The sequence below is a fragment of the Anoplopoma fimbria genome, chromosome 6 (genome assembly GCF_027596085.1).
Source record: "Anoplopoma fimbria isolate UVic2021 breed Golden Eagle Sablefish chromosome 6, Afim_UVic_2022, whole genome shotgun sequence".
In the NCBI taxonomy this organism is placed as follows: domain Eukaryota; kingdom Metazoa; phylum Chordata; class Actinopteri; order Perciformes; family Anoplopomatidae; genus Anoplopoma; species Anoplopoma fimbria.
This window is the reverse complement of record NC_072454.1, coordinates 25,331,193-25,350,876: the sequence shown is the minus strand read 5'-3', so window position 1 is coordinate 25,350,876 and position 19,684 is coordinate 25,331,193. Positions and strand designations below refer to the sequence as shown.

The following is a 19,684-nucleotide window of genomic DNA, read 5'->3' as shown; positions in this document are numbered from 1 at the left end:
TGCCTGCAGTGTAAGAGTGAATCTATGAATGTGTGTAAATGGTTATAGAGTCCTGATGGGCAGGTGGCACCTTGCATGGTAGACCCTGCAATCAGTGTATGAATGGGTGTGAATTGGTAAATGATGACATGCAGTGTTAAAGCGATCTGAGTGGTCGGAAGACTAGAAAGGCGCTATAAAAGTACAGTCCATTTAACATAATAGCCATTTCACATATCAAGATCATTTTTGGAACTTGACATCACTGTATGAAATAACCTATTGTGACCTCTCGGATAATCACAGCCTAATGAAACTTTACAATCGCAATCTAGAATAATTAATTGATTTTCTTTTTCAGATTTTTGATTAGAGGAGCTTGACACACTGCTGAGCTTCATGTCAAATTATAGTAGTAGAAAATGGACTTTACTTGTATAACACTTTTCTAGTTTTCCGACCACTCAAAGAGCTTTAACATTACATGTCATCATTCACCCATTCGCACCCATGGCACAGCCTTCGGGAGCAACTTGGGGTTAAACCCAAAGACACATCAACATAGTCTACTGGAGACGGGGATAAAACGGCTACTCAAACAGTCGCCCCATAAATCTTCAGTTTCCCTTTTGTGACCATGGGGCTTCTTGGTCTTGTTCTGGTGAGGGCTAGGTAGGCGGGTGCAGTTTTTGGAGACAGAGGGGCGAGTGCAGCCGCAGTTAGCAAATATCTGTACTGTCCGTGTTGCATTGTTTGTGATGAGACATGACCATTTTCTTGCATTACAATGTGTGGTAAAAGGTTGGCGGTTAACACTGTTAACACACGGTGGATGGGATTCATCAACTGTGTAATGGAAGACGTTTATGTAGAAACCCTCTTTAGACTGGGTGCATCTGCAGGTTGGTGAGGTGGATCCTTATGAAGGTGGTGGGCTGTGAGCGGCTCTGCTGGTGATGCTGTCTGCTTTGTTCGTGGAGATGACTTGATGTTCCGGTTCTTTAATTTCTTGTGTGGATGCCCTTGATAATCAGCTGTTTGGTTTGTTGGTGAGATAGGCCGTCCTTGCTCAGCGGTAAATTATTATTGAGGTCTGAACGTAGTTGGGTTGGTTTAAAATGATGAATTAAAAGCTGCTCATCCATTCTTTGTGATGTCGTTGGTCACCTTTTTGTTTGGGATAAAGTTATTGCTTGCAGCAGGTGTGTCAGTTTGTTGTGGTTGCACAACATCTCCTTTATCTGTTAACAGTGTTTTCAAAGTGTGTGTTTTGTTTTTTTTTGTTAAATGGGAAAGCGTGATGCCAGATGCATGTTTGCCACCCAGAGGTGAGTGGCAGTTTGGAGATCCACATAAGGTGACATCACCCGGTTTGGTTGTTTTCCCATTAAAGGATCGTGTTGTGCTGCAACTCAATTGGACAGGGAGACGGGAATCACAGGCTTTTTCTTGTTTCTAGTTTACGGACTTGCATGTGTGGTACAGGCAGACACAGTTGGCAGTTTAAGTATCAGGGGTCTGATGAGCCAGGGTGAATAGAAAGTCCTGAGGAACTTGACTGTCTTTTGCACTGCTTTTGTTATGACTGCTGCTTTGCTTTACCGTAAATTTTGGATGTCCAAAAATGTTTACTGAATGACTCATTTACATAAATAAAAGAAAAGACCATTCAAAAATCCATTATTGTAGTAAGATAACTTTATAAAAAATTCAAAATTAACAAAGCATTTGCAATAAAGTACCACTAGAGGTAACGGCAAAAAGTGTTTTGACATTACATTGTGATGTCAACTGTACAGACACTAAAAGCATCTTCAGAAGCATAATGCATAACTCATTGGCCCCGCCGTTAGAGGGTGATGTGGAGTTGGCTGGCTACCTGATTTCCCCTTGATCATTTGAAATTTCACTACTCAAACACAAAACAATGAAATCTAACAGAAGCAGTAGTACAAACGCCATAAAAAAAACAAAAACGTTTAGTACCATACATTGCCAAAAATACACAAACGTTACCAGTGCAACTGCAAGCTTTGGTGTATGTCCAGTGTGGCCCAGTAAGCTACAACAAAGGCGGAAATATCTGCACAAAATCCATGAATCAACATCGAGACTGATGTTGCTCCATGTCTCAATGAACAGAAAATAAACAAAAAGCAAAGCTAGTCTTTGCCTGTCTTTTAGATCTCTGTTTAGTACTATGCCAGACAGAACTCATGTATAAAAAATAAAAAAATACTCATCCTTTGGCTTCTGACAGGACTGAACTGGCAAAAACCAACCTCACTCCCCACACAGGAAACAACTGTGTGCCTACTGATGTCTGGCTGCACTATACTTTCCCTGGGATGTAGTCATCAATCAGTTCATGCTTAAAACAATCTACAATTTACACACAGCCATATGTGCATCCATCCATCAATGTTACTTTCTATTTGGTACATTTACAGCATGTCCTCCTCTTCCCCTCCTCCGTACATGTCAGCCAGTTTCTTGAAGCGGGGTCCCCAGTCATTGAGGCAGTTGTAATCCTGGTCTCCGCTGCTCGACGAGTTCAGAGAAGACATGCTTCCTGCGTCAGAGCCGCCTCCCTCGTAGTCGAACACCAGCAGGGAGTCGTAGGGTGGTGCCGTCGGGTCATTGTCAGCTGCCTTCAGGTTCTGAGAGAGGCGCAGAGGATAAATGTTCTCATTAAACAGAATTCCATTATTCTATATACAGCAGAATCAGAGGTTGGGAAAGATGGAGCGAGAGGATGACGCAGCAATTATTAGACAACATTAACAAAACATGCCGTGACAAATAAACCATAATCAACTGGGATACCAAAAGGAACCTCACCGGGTTTGAATTTAAGCATTTCACAGCTTGTGTTAATAAAATATATGATAAGAGAATAAAAAAGCTCTTTGGAATAATGCGTGTGTCAACATGGGATGGTTTGTGATTTCAAACAAATATGTGCTTTAAAAACACACTCATTTATAGGAGGAGTGATTAATCACCTATTTTACAATGTTTCGAATATGTTTGTACGAGCTCTTGAACGTTTCACTCACATCATCGATGAAATTGCCGATTTCATCTGGGTTGGCGGGCCGGGGCCGGTACTGAGGAGCCGGCATGAAGTTTGGCACCACGTCGTTTCTGAAAACCTCGGGCCGGTTGTCCAGACCACGGTGGAGAACACTCAGATCATAGTCCTGATGGCAAACACGTAGGGGTTTACACCACTGCATCTCTCATTTCACTAAAACGTATGTTGGTGCGTAATAAATCTAAACCATGTTTCTGATGGTATTTGTATTATGTCTCCTGCTGTTAATCTACACACTGTCCTATCCATACTCCTAAAGCGGACATTTTATTTGACATAAATGTTTAGATTATACATAATAGGGGTGGGCCATATACTTTCAAATTAATATCACAATTATATTAACTTTATTACTGGTTAATTTATCATATGGCAAATGTATGAAAAAAAAAATCATATCTAGAATGATCTAATTGATGTCTGATGCAATGAACTGTGTTCGACTGTTGCCTATATTTACTCAAGTACTGTACCCAAGTTAAGTCAAACTTCATACTTCTAGTCCAGTACATTTCAGAGTAATATAAATATACTCAATATCAATATTTTACGTTAAAATTAGCTATAACTCAACTACCTAAAACATTGAAATGCTGCTTTCAATGTAGATAATCAAGCAATATAAATGATGTAAATAATGATACTCTGAAAGAGGGTCATTCTGTCTGCAAAATGAGTTTACAGTGTGGTATTGCTACTTTTGCAGGATTTTTGAATACTTATTGGAAAACTAATCTTTGCATAAAAAACTCTTTCATGTGTTCCATAGGATACGTATTCTTAAATGATGATAATTATATCACCCAGCCCTTATCACCAATGGCTGGGTTCACTGGGTTTTCCTGTTGCTGCTCATTATCTTTGATATGATGTGGTATGATGTGCACCTGATTGAGCCTCGTCATAAAGCAATCAGTCCAAACCCCCAGTTTTAATTTACCTGATCGTCCTCCCCGCCTCCCTCTTCATCATAGCAGTAGATGTTGTCTCTGATGTCGTCGTCTTGCAGTAGAGGTACCTTCTGCTCTCCTCTTTTTCGTCTTGCGAAAAGCAGCAGCAGCAACACCAGCACTGAATATACAGAGAACAAAGCTTAATATAACACACCCCTGATTCACCAAATCCTACCATTTCCTGCAGGGCAAAGAAAGCTAAGGTGATGTGCTGATAGTATAGGGGTATCGTGCACACGCATACGTGAATCTGCTCACCTACGCGCCAAAGTATACCATCAATACATTTAATATAGAGCATATATAACCAGTGACAACAAAGAAACAGAAAATGAATGTGTTAACCGTTCCATCTCTGCTGAGAAACAACACAAATGACAATTATGAACATGCCCAAAGCCTCAGATTTTGGTCCATAGAAAACATAGCAAGATTGCTTTTCCAACATCTAATCAATCACCCAATGCTCCCTGCACAGTAAAACATTCCAGAAGAAATGTCACAATACAAATAGACCATCAAATACAGATAGACCATGTGTTAATTATTCCAACATCGGCTTCCAGAAGCACAGGGAACATTACAGTCATTTAGCAGACTCTTTTCTCCAAAGCGACTTACAGTCAGTAGTATGTTACATATCATTCACCCATTCACACACTGATGACAGGCTACCATGCAAGGTGCCACCATCAGACTCTAACATTCATACAACATCCAGTCCACACCGATGGCAAGCCTTCGGGAGCAATTTGTGTTGCCTCCAGGACGGAAGTCGATGCTCACTTCAGAGTTAACCCCCTTCGCTTTACCCAGCAGCTGGGCAGCTAGACACGTAAACACACTACGTACTCAGCTATTCCTTAAAGCTGCTATGCTACTCTTATGACATATGCATCAAACTATATCAAAACACTGGATAGAAACTTGGGATGTCCTGATCCCCCCCCTCAAAGATTTGTATCAGAGCCAATTCAGGCATATTTTTACGAATAGCATCTGCTCCTGAGCCCGATCCAATCCTTCCAAAAACAGGTGTTTACTCCACTCAGGGTTGAGCCGCCACCGGCGGTAAAAGACTACACACTATAAACGACAACAAAACACACTATGGGACTGTAATTTGCGCCAAGATCCTGTAGATACATATTCAGTGTAGTAAGCAACAAACACGGGAGGACACTTTTCAAGAAAGAAATTCCCTTGAGACAGCAGGGGGTTTGTTATTTTGTACAGAATAAAACAAATATTAATGAACAGCTCAGATGCAGGTAATTTTTTTTCTGGATGAAATGCAGAGAAATTCAATTGATTTAAATAACTTAAATTTACTTTAAATGTACTTCAGCTGTGTTATTTAGGTAAATAGTATAGTGGAAATTTATACAGAAAACTCCCTAAATTTCTCAAATATTTTTTTTGTGTCTTTCGGGGTAGCCAAGCTCCCCATAGCTCCCCCTCAAACCCAGAATCCGCCTCTGAAAATAGTCTCTAACAAATGCACTATTTCACCAACCTTATCCTTTAAAACGGTCAACCATCAGTTGAGCTGTCAGGCTAGTACTTACGGTCCGGCTACATTTACTCATCAAAACGATGCAGTTCCAAACATTACATAATCCTTTTAACATAAATGTGTAGCTTGTAGTTTTTTTTGGTAAAGATTGTACAACTGTTTTCACATTACTGGAATATTCAAACTGCTCACACTACCCACAGCATACTTAGGACCAAGTTGATTCCAACTCTAGTTGTGATGCAAAGCTTCATGACTTCTCCTTTGTGTTTACAGTCCCTGAAATTATGACAAGTACCTTTACATACATTAATAAAGTCAAACATCAGACTTACTAAGCAGCATCAAGATGCCTCCAAGTATTCCTAGGATTACAGGTAGTTCAGTGCCACCCGCCACACGCAATTTGCAGATCACTTGTTCTCCGGTGCAGTCACAAACTTCGGCATTGACAGTGCTGTCCTGATCCATTCCCTGGTTGTCTGCAACCGTCAGGACCACAGTGTACTCTCCCCTCTCTAGCTCAGTGGCTAAATTCAGTAAGATGCCAGTTTCTGAAACAGAGAGGAAAATTGACTTTACAGGCCCTGCTGTCATTTTGTCTTATTTAATTAATTTGAATCAGAAGCTGTTTATTGCCAAGAACGTTACACATAAAAGGAATTTGGCTAGGTGATTAATTGGTGCGTACAGTGACTGGATGGTTACAAGTTTGTGAATTGCCATGTGTAAAAGCAACTTGTTTTTATTGTGTATTAGTAGTGTACATACTGGATTCGTTCATCCTAGCGGTCCAGTTGGTCTTTGACATGCCCCGTAACGATACGGTGTATGGAGCAGCATAGCCCGGGCCGTCTTTGTCTGTTACCGACAGCAGCTGAGGAACCGATTGCTTGTGACAAATCTGAGGAAACACAATGAGAGACTCGTTCTTTGTTTGTTATGTTACTGCACAAAAGCTTTTGTGTGATCGCGACAGACGATGTTTATTAGTTTTCATCAATAAGTACAAATGACAAGGACAAACAAGGTTCCCCTCCTTCCACCTCACTAACTCCAACCTTTCATACAACACAATAACAACACTTTACACCTAAAACACAATGAGAAAACACACACACAAGTCCCAAAAAAAGAAAAACAAAACCTTAAATACAACATTGCATTCTTTTAATGAATGCCTACACCCTAAATCTTATGTTCCAGAGGGATCTCTACAGAAGTGGTTCTGTCCATCATCTTTTGATTATTTTCCCATCATAGAAATAAATCAAGCCTTTCCTACAACAGTCCTTTGTGACCTGTTCCTCCATTGAAGAGATTAACAGTTTGCCTTACTCCCCTCTGTCCATATACGGAAGCCCCCATCTGCTCTTCCAGGTTTAAACCCAGCATTGCCTTGTGTCATTTATATTAAACTACATATCACAGATAACAAGTTCTGCACCCAAAACATGTGGATTTAAATATTATCTGCATTAAATACTGTTTTGGGAAAGGAGACGCACCCTGATAGAACGTTCTTCAATGGTGGGTGCATTGTCATTGACATCTTGAAGCTGGATTATAAGAGTACCAGTTCCTGTTGCTGGGACTTCATCTGGTGAGGTGGCAGACACATACACACATCAGGACAAAAAGTAAATTCTATAGAAGCTAAAACATCACAGTGAGATAAGTCCATATTTTGTTTGGCCTTTAAAGCAGTGCAGCAAAGCAGATGTGTGTGTACAAGTCTGGCCTTCCACCTACCATTGTCATATGCACCAATGAGTGCTGTGTATGTGTCGTCCTTGACGAAAGAGGACTCTCTGTCCATTGGATTCTTTACTTTAATCATGCCTGTGTCTTTTCCCACAGTCAGCCATCCGGCAGGGTCTCGAATTATTCTATACCTGGAAAAAACAAGAAAATCACAGAAAGTGAATGCTATGCAAGCAAACGGATTACAACTAACATGTTTCATGATGCGGCATTCACAGAGCACCATAAAAATATTCAGTTGATATTTGCAATATACCTTTCTTTTGCTTGGACATTTTAAGCTTGAGACATTTCATATTTTACCCTTTCTTTGGCTAAATGCTCATTAAGACAAACAAACAAATAAACCAGGAGCATTTAGGGTTATGGTGGCTGCAATTATTGACAGCAGTGAGAGTAATTACAATATATAACCATAATCAAACATTTTGTTTTATCATCAACAAAACTCAACCCTTATCAACAGCTACTGATGGGAAAGGTCGCAACATGAGACAGGTCCTTCATTTCAGCGGGATCAATAGCTTACTCATGTCAACAGAAAACATTTTAAAGAAACACAACAAAATCATACCTTAATCCTAATATGTTGGAGCAAAGCAAATCACACAAATGCTTCGTGCACTTATATAGTATTTATATAGTGGATTTAAAGATAAATTAAAGCATTTTAGCAGGCTGAGATGTTTTTGTTATGAATGCTCTCTTTGTTTCCCTCTGAGGTTAGAGAATTGACACCTAAAGCTGGTTTTTCATTTTCAAATTTTCACTGGCAGTGATAACCTTTTGTTTAAATACATGTTTAAAAGAACAAAGATCATCAGAGTTTGATCTTACGTGACTTTCTGTTTGCGTGCAGTGTCTGGGTCAAAAGCGGTGTACTGTGCCACTTCACTGTCAATGGGAAGGTCCTCCCGTTTTGACACAAGCTTCTCCATTGGATCAAAGATTGGAGCTTCATTGACGTCAAGCACACTCACCACCACAGTGGCAGTGGCAGTGGGCAGTTCAATTGCAAAAGCAATGTCATTCTCCACTGCAACCAACAGAGTGTGTGTGGTGCTCTTCTCAAAGTCAAGACCCTGGTTGGGTGGAAGGAAAAGAACAGCAGCACAATTCATCAAGACATCAGACAAATGGCTCACAACTCATAATGCTTTACATCTTGCACTCAAATTCTAGTGGCTGCAAAAAAAAACAATTTATTAAATAGAAAAAACATTTATTGACAGATATCTTATATTGTTATGATTGAGGCTTATTTTACATTTTTTTGTACATTTCCTACCTTGACAGTAGAAATGATTCCTTCATGTTTGTTACTTCCAGTTTTCACAGTGAAATGTCCTTCCGGATCACCATCGACAATTGTGAACTTGGCGTTCCAGGCTGGGGAATGTGGCACGTCACCATCGGTGATTGACATCGTTAAAATATGTGCGTCCACTTTATTTTCTTCAACTGCTGCCGTATACTGGGAAAAATTTAACGGGGAAGTTAAAAGACAAATTAGCCTTAATTTCCTTATCTGCATCATCATGCAGTTTAGTTCATTACTTTACAGCTATGGGATTCTCTGTTTACTATAGTTCACTTAACATGAAGCATCAGCTCATACATGGTCAACTTTTATGCGACTACTTAAAAAATGAAACATGGCGAAAACTCAGAAGCTTGACAGATCTGCTGTGCCTTGTTATGGTTGCTGAGCTAAGATTGTAGACGTGCTCATCTGGGAGTTGTTTAGTGAACAGTAGATATCGTGTCAGAATCATGTTGTACTTACGGAAGCCTGAGTGAAGTCCGGAGCATTGTCGTTGCTATCTGTGACAGTAAGTATTACTTTTGCTTCCTTACTCAACCCTTCTCCATTCATGTCTGCTGCTTGAACCACTAAAGTGTACTTTGGGTATTTCTGTTAGAAGAGACAAACAATGAGTTAAACTCACCAACTGGAACGCTTAAACATTTTTTATGTCATTTTACAGACAAATAAAATCCATTACGAAAAACAGCTAAGAAGCTAATGACCCATTAGCCCTGGCTGGTGTGATGTTACATGATGACAAATGTTCCTTGGAATAGAAAAAAAAAAAGGAAATTTACAGTGTATAAAAGCAACAGACCACACTATCTATTTGATCAGGGGGCATTCGTTAGGTCCTCTGTCACTCAAAGCCATTTGCATTTCCTGTTTCCCTAGCGGTTAACAAGGCAATAACCATAATGTTCTCTTTGGTAATGCAAAATGGAGGAAAGTAGCAAGCTGGTATGAATGTTACTATGACAATCATTTTGAAGTCCCATGGCAATGACTGCACCATGAATGAATGGGAAAACGTCAGTTCTACAAACAACCTCAGGCTGGTTGGAAAGTCATAGAATTTCTTCTGCACAGGAATTTTTGTTTTGTTTTGTTTTCCGTCCATGCTAACCAATATCCTGAATCTGTGGTGTTGCATCAGTGGATCTATATCAGCCACATATCCTTAGATTTCCAAATACACATAATTTGGTTTTTCCAACCAAGATCAACCAATAGCAGATGGCTATAAACTTTCATACAGTTCCCATGATCAGCTGTGTGAGTGCTCAATCAGTAGTTTCATACCAACGTAACATATCTACAATTACACTACTTCCTACGTATATAAACCACTTTCTAAGTCGGTCCCCACCAGCATGAAAGACAGACGGGAAATAGGGTTTTAGAAGGCTCACCTCTCTGTCGAGCCCGCCAGCATTGACTCTGATGACTCCAGTTGTTGGGTTGATTTCAAACAGATCTTCGGTGGGCAAAGGTGGATCCTGGCTCAAAAGACGGTAGCGGAGTTCCGAGTTTGCATTACCTGGCTCGTCAAGATCTGTGGCCTCAACCTTAATTACCTCGAAACCTGGAGAGAGGGAAGTCCGAGGTGAAAATGAAGAACATGGTATCCATGATAGGGCTTACAATTTGTGCTTCCAACGATGAAATCAAGGTAATTGAGATAAAACAATTATTCTGCTGCTTCACAGCCCTCCACACCCAGACCAGAGGACTGGGACCTATGCTCCCAGCGCAACTGACCAGTGATTTGTCTGGGGCGAAGTCGGCAACCCACTTGACCAGTCTTCAAACACGGACCCTGTCTCATTTACCGTGCGTCTCTTACACACGCACGCGCACGCACGCACACGCACGCACAAAATTCTTCATAGATCCAGCCTCTTACATTAGCTCTCAAAGTGCACCAGATTAATGCATTTAACGTTAAGACTTACAAATTTTCTTTCTCAAGGCATGATGTATCCAAAGTCAATGAGTAAGTTGAGTTTTGCCATAAACAAGCAGCTCTAATTCAGAGCACTTAATCAAAGAGGTGATTTACAGAATAAAGCTGGGTACGATAGTTTTCTTTCCAAGGTCCTGGATGTAATTCTATCGAAGCTTAAAGGTCAAACAATAGAAGTTCAAATCTGCTCTTTTGTCTAAAAAAAACAAAAACAAATATTGTTGAGCGTTAACAGACATCTTCAGTGTTAAATGAGATCCACTGACAGTACCCTTTGGTGAGGCCTCAGCAACTTCTCCCAGGAAGGTGTCTTGAGTGAAAACTGGTTTGTTGTCATTCTGGTCAATTACTTTCACTGTAATGTCCATAGGGGCTTCGGCACTGCTGTCACCATCTGTCGCAGCGTGTGCTTGGAACTGCATAGGACAAATACATTTGAATTATAAAACTGTATACTCATGAATTTAAATCAATAAACAATCCATCTATAAAATGCACAAGGATTATGGATGTATTATTTACAAGCCTCCAGGGCAGCACTACTTCTTTATCCTCTCAAGTTGGACTGTGGACAGACTGGACGCTACAGTTACTCACTATCGTCTCATAGGAACAAGTGGTATTACATGACAGGACGGGCCGGGGCTAGCATGCTCATTTCAGTAAATATCTCTGCACAATACACAGACGTCTTTGACGCAACTTCAACACTGTAATCTCTTCACATTTGGCTGATAAGTAAATTTTTGGAGCCTTTAAAAACTAAAATCATGGCCAGATTACACCTTTGATTCAGATTTTAAAATACAAATTCTGAAGGGAAATGGAGTACAAAGTTTGACCATATAACTCCCGGTCTGATCCTGAAAAGTGAACAGAGAGTATTAAACATCAGAGAGGGTGCTTACCTTGTACACGGATTGTGCCTCTCTGTCCAGTGGTTGTGTGATATAAAGAGTGCCAGAGGTTATGTCCATGGTGAAAAGGTCCACAGGAGGCTCACTGGCTCCTGGACCACTGATGGTGTAATAGATCTTCTTTACTTTATCCGCATTAGACCGGATCTGGACAAAAACAAACAAGACCCGAGTTATACCACTCTCACTGACAATAAAATTACAATATTGCATAACAGTTTTCACTGCAGTCAGAAATTACTGTCTTGGAGTTAGTCTGCATTTACATTTCTGAGGTACAGAAACCGAGAGCGGGTAAAATATTCTACATTGATAACTGCTGTTTAATTATTTCAGCCATAGTGCGCGTGATAATATCTTTGCTTTTGTATTATAATTTCCCCGATAAGATGGGTGATAACATTTAAAACAATAAATAGGCAACTTTGTCTCAAGAAAACAAGGTAATTAACTGTTTATCATAGGTTAATGAATAGTTGTAGGTATGGCTTTATTTAGGGAGTGATGCACACAAGAAAATAGAATGCTTTATTTGAATGTACTGTAAATAGAAAAGGCACAAGGGGCATAAGTTCCTCTTCCTCTTACTTGAGATACTTTCAGGGGGTAGGGTCCTTTGTCATTCTCAGAAACACTTATTTCAGGAATAACCCACTCTCTCTTCCTCCTCCTCAGCCCTTCACCAGTCTCGGGAAAACGGAGAATGGGCACCTGTCGATCGGTTGTATTCTGGAAGAAAATGCACATTTGTAGCCAGTTATGTTGCATCATTGCTGCAGCTCACAGTGCTACACACTGGTCCTTTATGTAGCAAATGTTAACTGACTAACATTTGGCCCTCTGAGAGAGTTTATGCTTGGGTGCGCGCGCGTGTGTGTGTGTGTGTGTGTGTGTGTGTGTGTGCATAGTTTAAACCTGCTGTTTTCTGCAGTTAACTTCACAGTTCGCCTACATATCTTGTTAAGCTCTGAATACATAAATGAACAAGTACTAATGCTGAAACAAATATTTTAAATTATACTATTTATTTTAATAGTAAACCCCCCCCCAAAAAAAAACATTCAATTGTGACAAAGAATAATTGATTGTGGAAAAACCCCCGCCATTTGTGCACTTAATTCCCCTCATGGGGGGATTCACACAATGTCACTTTCATTAGTTAAAAAAATGAAATGTTACGTTAGGTCAAGCTGAACAAACGTAATGATGACAGAGAGAGTGACACCGTTTCCTATCAGAAAACACTGGTTTTATATTGTGATATTTAATGGAAATGACATACAATTTAGCCTCCAGCAAGCTGACACCTTTATTTTGATTTTTTTTTTGTTAAATGAGAAGGTAACGTATAGCTATCTCCTTATTTCAACTTCAGGAGTTAGCCATTCCTCGTCCATTGCGGCACTTTCTAAGCAAGCAACAGGAATAAATGGTAACAGGGCGTCTGACAAAAGTTCAGAGCTGCGTAGTGCTGTACATAATGCGCAGAATAGATATACAAATAGTTTGAACATGTGTCTTTTAGAACACATATTTGGCTAATTTTGACAGTACTCCTAATAAGATACATAAAGTTAGTGTAGAAAAAAAAAAAAAAAAAAAAAAAAAAAGGATTCCGAACTTACATCCTACAGCATTGAGAAAGACTGAACTAAAAAGACTGAAAATGACTAATTGAACCAGTGAGCTTTGGCCATTCAAACAGCCACAGAGGGGCAGTGTTCTATAGAAAAACTGGTCTTTGCATGCAGAGCCTTTTCACCATCAAACCTGCCTCTAACAATGTCAATTGTTCCAGACCCTTGGTAAACACCAATTTGATGAATGTGGCACTTGCAAAACATATTTTACATAAAATATATTGTATAAAAAAAGTTTTGTTTAGAAACATACAAATGGTTTTGCCTTCATGCCCCTTCAAAAGTGTCTCTAATCCTACAGTACCTCTGTGTTATGAGTAGAGTCCACTTCAGTGTGGTGGTGCTGATGGATGTGGTGTTTGCGTTCTCCATGGTGATGCTCAACATTATGGTGGTAGTTCCCATGGTGATGCTGATGGTGGACTACTCGGACTGTAACACTCATTTTGCGACCTTGTGAGTCCCAGGCATGGATTAAGAATTCCCGCTGTCCATGAATACTAGTCGGTCTTGTTACCTGGAGGGGGGGCGCACACACATTAGCAAAGGTCAAACATGCAAGTCCTAAACATGACAAAACCAAACTGAAAAACTGAAAAAAGCCTTGAGGGTAGTTTGACAACAAAGTTTGACAAAAATAGTGTTGTTGCTGATCAACCTAATCTGTGCAGCATTTCAGGTGGGTTCAAGTTACACATGTAGGAGTCACTCAACAGAGATACTGCCGTCACATCTTGGAACTCATATGGGTTCTATCACAATACTTCAGCTAAGTTGAGTCATTTTATTACTGCATATCTGAAATTAACCACGTGAATAGTTGCTGAAAATGTACATTTTGACGCAAAATCCCCTAATCCTACATACACCAAAGTATGTGCGAGGATTTTGGAGAGGTGAGCATTAGAAACTCATTTTACAATAGAGTCTGTTGAACTCTACTGACCTTGAATATGCCATCTGTCTGTACTGTGAAATGGCTGTTATCACTGCTGAAAGGAAATCTTGTGCGGTCTGTGCAGTCAGAGAAGGCCACTGGAATTTGAAAGAGGAAATAGTTATCCATCACAAATGCAGTACATACAAGACAAAGAAATAATTGGCAAGTCTTCAGAACATAAAGTAATACTAAGATAGAATTCTACAAAGTCATTACATTAGTGTCATTACTAACAAACTGTGATACAGATTAAAGCTGCATCTCCCATATCATACATACTTAACAGCCAAACTCTGGTCAACTCTACATCAAGCTTGAACAGGTTTGATTTAATGCAAGCTGGCTGAACTCGCATATGATGTATTCTGGCTAATAAAAAAGTAGCCTGTCTTATAAACAATAGCACTGCTACTATTACTATAATTGGTAATATTTATTTTACTTTTAATGCTTTTATTGTCATTTTATATCCACTGCTGCCGTTTTTTTTTTTGGGTTTTTTTTTTTTTTAGTAGTAGTAATCCTATCTCTAATTATTATTGTGCCTAACATTACTGCTACTACAACTATTACGACTCATTGTATCAATCAACTCTGTCATATGGATCGATTATGTTGTTCATTCTGTACACATGACATTTATTGCACTTCTGTCCATCCTGGGAGAGGAATCCCTCCTCGGTGGCTCTCCATGAGGTGTCTTCCTTTTTTCCCCGTTAAAAGGAAAAGTTTTTTGGGGGGATATAAGACTTCCTGTCCTTTGACCCAATTCAAGGAAAGAGTAAGTCGTATGATGTACAGATGGCAAAGCCACCAGAGGCAAATGTTATGATTAGTTAAATTCGGCTATACAAATAAAATTGAATTAAACAAGAAATCTGTGTTGAGATTGGTAGGAGGAGAGCGAGTTAACGTCAGCAGCCGTTGGGCAGTCCTGCTGAACTAATAGTAACCATGATGAGTTCAGGCTCTCTATAGAAAAAAATATCTTTTAAACATGTCCATACTTCAATTCTTACTCTCATATGCAGTGAATTATTTGTACTGTAGATCTGAGCTATGTTGAAGCAGTGCAACACTAGCAGGCTGAGGTATACACAGTAGAGTCCAGCAAAGAAGAGTTTGCTTCTGATCAATATCAATCCATTAAAATATGGATACACAAAGGATTGGCCAAGAATATCTCGTTACAAAAGATTTTAACTACTGTAACCCAAGTTGATCAATGTGTTGTGACACAAATTCATGACCTTAGTGAAGTCCCCAAATAAAACAGCATGAAAATGCATACGCTGCAACGACCTCTATGCCAAGTTCTCCTTAATGATCAATGACTTAACAATTGAGGAAATTGTGAAATCTTAAGGGGCATGCACAATAACGTGAGTTTCATTTTCAGTCCGATTACAACATATTTTAGTTTTTTTTTATGTTTATTTACTTATTATACATTTGCTGTGTGATTACTATTTATTATACTTGTTTTCTACTTATTTCTCTTGTTTGTTCGTTTGCACTATCCATTCTGCTGCTGTAATCCTGGACATTTTTCCGCAATGGGACAAATAAAGGATTATTTTATCCTATCTAGTTTTCAAGATGGTTTCTACTTTAGGGAGGATACTTTTTTTAAGACGCAACTTTCATTTATTAAAGATTATTAAGGTTTGGAGTAAATTAATACTTCTGATGGCTATTGTATATGGGATCAAATCACTCTTAATATTAATGAACTCACATAGAAGGATTCATGAATGTATTTTGTGACTTGTAAATAAATTACTCTCTACACAAAAATATCTTTCAATGCACATATTAAAATGTAAGCAAAATCCTCATTACAAATGAGCCCCTCAGACAGACATTTTTAGCATCAGTTATCACAATGCATCTCTTAAATAAAGCTGTTTAGCATTGTGACCATGTCATTTTTTTTCAAACACGCCTTATCTTTCAACCAAAAGAGAGCATGGATGTGTCTAACCCTTTGTTGATAAAATGTAGCAGAGATTTTAAGACTCCATCGGGGTTGAATAAACCATTGTGGGGTTTAGTGTTTAGCATAGGGTGTGCTTTCAAAAGCAGAATAACTAGTTTGACTTCTGTCTCACATTAAGCACATACCCTTCACCTACCTACACATCCAGGAAATGACTGACTGATGACTAACCCAACAATGTTGATGAAATCAAGTGTTTCACGCAAAGAGAGAGCGAAATCATTGCGTGTGTTGTGTGGAGCTAGCTGGGTAACAAACTATGAAGACTTACAAAAAAAAAAACAGGATTAAAGTTTGTCAGGCATCGTTTTGTTAGAGGGAGGCTAAGCTACATTCAACAGCAGTGAACAAGAGATTTGGCCACCTTCTTTGGCTAAATATTAACAACTGCAGATAAATTAGCATAGCATAGAATCACTTCTGGGTCTTAGTGTCCGTCTGCTACACTAATAAATCAGGTAGCTGGGTACAGACCCAGCCTGTGGTGTCATCATTGTGATTGTTAACTGTATTGCTGGCAAAATGTAAAAGTATTGTGGCTTAACCTTAGCATTTTTACATGTACATGACAATTAACATCCAGTTTAACCACAATGTACACTAAAAGATAGGTATTATTTCTTATTATACAAGAACATTTTACAACTAAGGATCAATTTATAGAAATGCCAGTTGCCCTTTGAGGCACGAGATTTTGTCCAGGTTGGCAAATTGAGACACTAGCGCACCCATTAACTTCAATCCATGTATTTCTGCTGCTGAAAACACAGAAAAGAATGTTGCCATTCTCAGTTTAGCGTTAATCATCACAGTGTAAAATAAAGTCTTACTGACGATAGTTATCCACACATATTCAGTAAAATATGCGATCAGGACATCATAATTGTCTAGGAGAATACAAGTATTCATCAGCCACCAAACAGACAAGTTTTGTTGACTGTAAAACTGCCACACAGCACCAGACCGCGTATTATGACTAAGCATCACAAGACACCCTAGCATCTGATTTGGTTGTCCTATGAGTTTACACATGCTCCTGTACACCAGAAGCTGGTGGCTCTTCCATGATTTTACAAATCAGACAAAGACAAAGGCGACACCAAAGAAGTTGGTAAGCTATTCTTATGAGACAGTTAGGGAAAAAGTAAACAGTGGAAAACTTCCATGACCTGACAAAAATGCAAAACTGCGGCTGTGTAGTGCTCCTTTTTTTCGATCCTTTGATAAAGCAAGGCCTGCAAAACAGGATCAGGGACATTGTTTTGTCCTGCAGGTAACAGGAAGTGCAGAGTGAGTGCAAGCTGAGACCTGAGGTTGTTTGGGGATGAGAACAATGTGAGCAGCTTATCTGTAGAAGGCCAAATGAGCCAGAGGAGGGCCGTAACAAAGCTAAGGAGTTTAGTCTATCACTTTAACTTTGGTCTAGAGGCCTCCATAGCTAAAATGTAAAAAAAATAAAAATCCATATTTCATAATACTGAACATTGGAAAAGAACACCACACCATTTCCTTGTGGTGTACATTCGCCAGTGAGTGAGAGAGCAGCTTCCTGGTTTGTACGTACCTTTTCCCAGTATTGCGCCCTTCATAAAGTGCTTCCTGAACACTTTGAAAATCAACATATCCGACCCAAATCCAGGTACACATGTTGGCTTTTCAGTAGTCCCTGAAGCTGAGGCCTAAGAGAAGTAAAATACTTTCTTATTAATCATAATCCAGATGTATGGAAATGTGCAATCATAAGGCATTTAACGTGATTAAAACACATCACTCAGCATTGGTTTAATCCTGAACTGAGGTAGATAAACGGCCACACAGAGTCATAGGGCAACAAATAATTGAATTACCGATTTAAATAATAAAATGGGGATCCATTAGCTGGTCTATGTCATGTCGAAAAAAGGTGACACATGCCCATACCAAGTACTGAGAACTCAACATAATGTTTTTGAATGGTCTTTGTTTTGTCCAACAAATAGTCCAAAGCTCAAAGGCAATATAAAATGATATAAAACAGATGTAGCTTGAAATATTTGGTTTTTTTTTGGCTCAATTAAATAACAATTGAATGATTTATCAAAGTTGTTGCTCTAGGTCTATTAATTACTTTAAAAAAGAAAGTGTAAAACTGTAAAAAGAAACTTGATTCTGTAAAAAACTATAATTCGCATATTATAAGAAACCCTAAATTATTAAAATATCACAGTAAAAGCAATTGTTGTGAGTTTATTGTAATGACATGCGTGTTTGCAAGCAATGACTTTTGTTTTACACCATGTTAACATGTCGGACTGATATTTAACTGATATTTAACTTATTTAACTGATATTTAACTTATTTAACTGATATTTAATTGATATTTAACTGATATTTAACTGATATTTAACTGATATTTAACTGATTTAACTGATATTTAACTGATATTTAACTTATTTAACTGATATTTAACCTGCAGACAGACGTCATCAGTGGAACTAGGGCGAGGCCCGTGGGAGGAAGAACCAAACTCTAAAAATGGCGATTTAAAACTTACTTGTATGCAAGGGGTGACATATTTGTCAAAACACTGTTTTTAAATGACTTGAGATTCTATATATCATTTTTTTTAGGCCAAATTTCAATTTAGTTCGTCATTATCACCCGAACAACGAGCTCCTTTAAGTTAATTACTGTTCAGACAAGTGCGGTGATAATAAAGTGGAGATAAGTGAAGAGCTGCTCGATACAGAAACACTCAAAGACTAAAACAAACAGTGTTTAATGAGAGTTAACGTTGAGTTATAATGAAGGAAGTCTCACCTGGAAAACGACGATTAAAACGCACAAAACGGAGAACCGAGCGGAGAACCGAGCGGAGAACCCCATCGGCCTGTGGATCCTCTCACTGGGGTCCTTTACACAGAAAAGGTAAAAGAATTCACTGGTTTTTAAATAGATATTCCCTCTGCGAGCTTCCGTCGAGGTGTCTTTGTCTCTCAGGTAGATCCACTGACTGGGTTCAGCCGGACGCGTTGCTGCAGGTACTCTCACAGCGTGACGTCAGCTACAGGTGCGCAGCTTCCGGGTTCCTGATATGGGCATAGAGGCTGAGAGGCTGAGCTCACCTACAGACACCTACAGACACCGCCGGTTTCTGTCGCTGCCTTTTAAGGGACAGAAAGCAGGTAAACACACGAAACACACGAAACACTGACAGCAAGTAGCTCTCAGTATCTGCGATACATGACCTGCTTTATATAACCTTCTGTCTCATTTCCTCTTACTGACAACGCTGCTCTCTCTCTATGTCTCTCTCTCTCTCTCTCTCTCTCTCTCTCTCTCTCTCTGTCTCTCTCTCTCTCTCTCTCTCTCTCTCTCTCTCTCTCTCTCTCTGCCTGTCTCACTGACTCTCTCTCTCTCTGTCTGTCTCTCTCTCTCTCTCTCTCTCTCTCCGACTCTCTCTCTGACTCTCTCTCTCTCTCTGACTGTCTCTCTCTCTCTCTCTCTTTCTCTGCCTGTCTCACTCTCTGACTGTCTCTCTCTCTCTGTCTGTCTGTCTCTCTGTATGTCTCTCTCTCTCTGTCTCTCTCTCTGACTGTCTGTCTGTCTCTCTCTCTCTCTCTCT

General features: G+C 39.4%; 1 protein-coding gene across 1 annotated transcript; it reads right to left on the bottom strand.

The window, feature by feature from the left end:
* Window positions 1–1,661: 1,661 nt before the first annotated feature.
* Window positions 1,662–19,190, bottom strand: LOC129092024 (B-cadherin-like). The gene is made up of 18 exons (XM_054599772.1): window positions 18,880–19,190; window positions 17,645–17,759; window positions 14,088–14,176; window positions 13,446–13,658; window positions 12,090–12,230; window positions 11,493–11,648; window positions 10,856–11,000; window positions 10,031–10,203; window positions 9,096–9,224; window positions 8,598–8,783; window positions 8,147–8,391; window positions 7,298–7,440; window positions 7,054–7,145; window positions 6,317–6,449; window positions 5,881–6,099; window positions 4,017–4,147; window positions 3,039–3,182; window positions 1,662–2,639 (listed from the first exon to the last, which is right to left on the bottom strand). Exons 1-18 carry the CDS (start codon window positions 18,943–18,945, stop codon window positions 2,424–2,426), a joined length of 2,736 nt encoding a protein of 911 aa, XP_054455747.1. The 5' UTR covers window positions 18,946–19,190; the 3' UTR covers window positions 1,662–2,423.
* Between the last annotated feature and the right edge of the window lie 494 nt (window positions 19,191–19,684).

Excerpts from the sequence above, each read along its gene's own strand:
- LOC129092024 (XM_054599772.1), bottom strand. The coding sequence starts at position 18,945 with ATGGGGTTCTCCGCTCGGTTCTCCGCTCGGTTCTCCGTTTTGTGCGTT. Across the intron at positions 7,441-8,146 it reads GCACGCAAACAGAAAGTCAC|GTATAGAATAATTCGAGACC; the intron begins GTAAGATCAAAC and ends TGTTTTTTCCAG. Across the intron at positions 3,183-4,016 it reads GAGGCGGGGAGGACGATCAG|GACTATGATCTGAGTGTTCT; the intron begins GTAAATTAAAAC and ends GTTTGCCATCAG.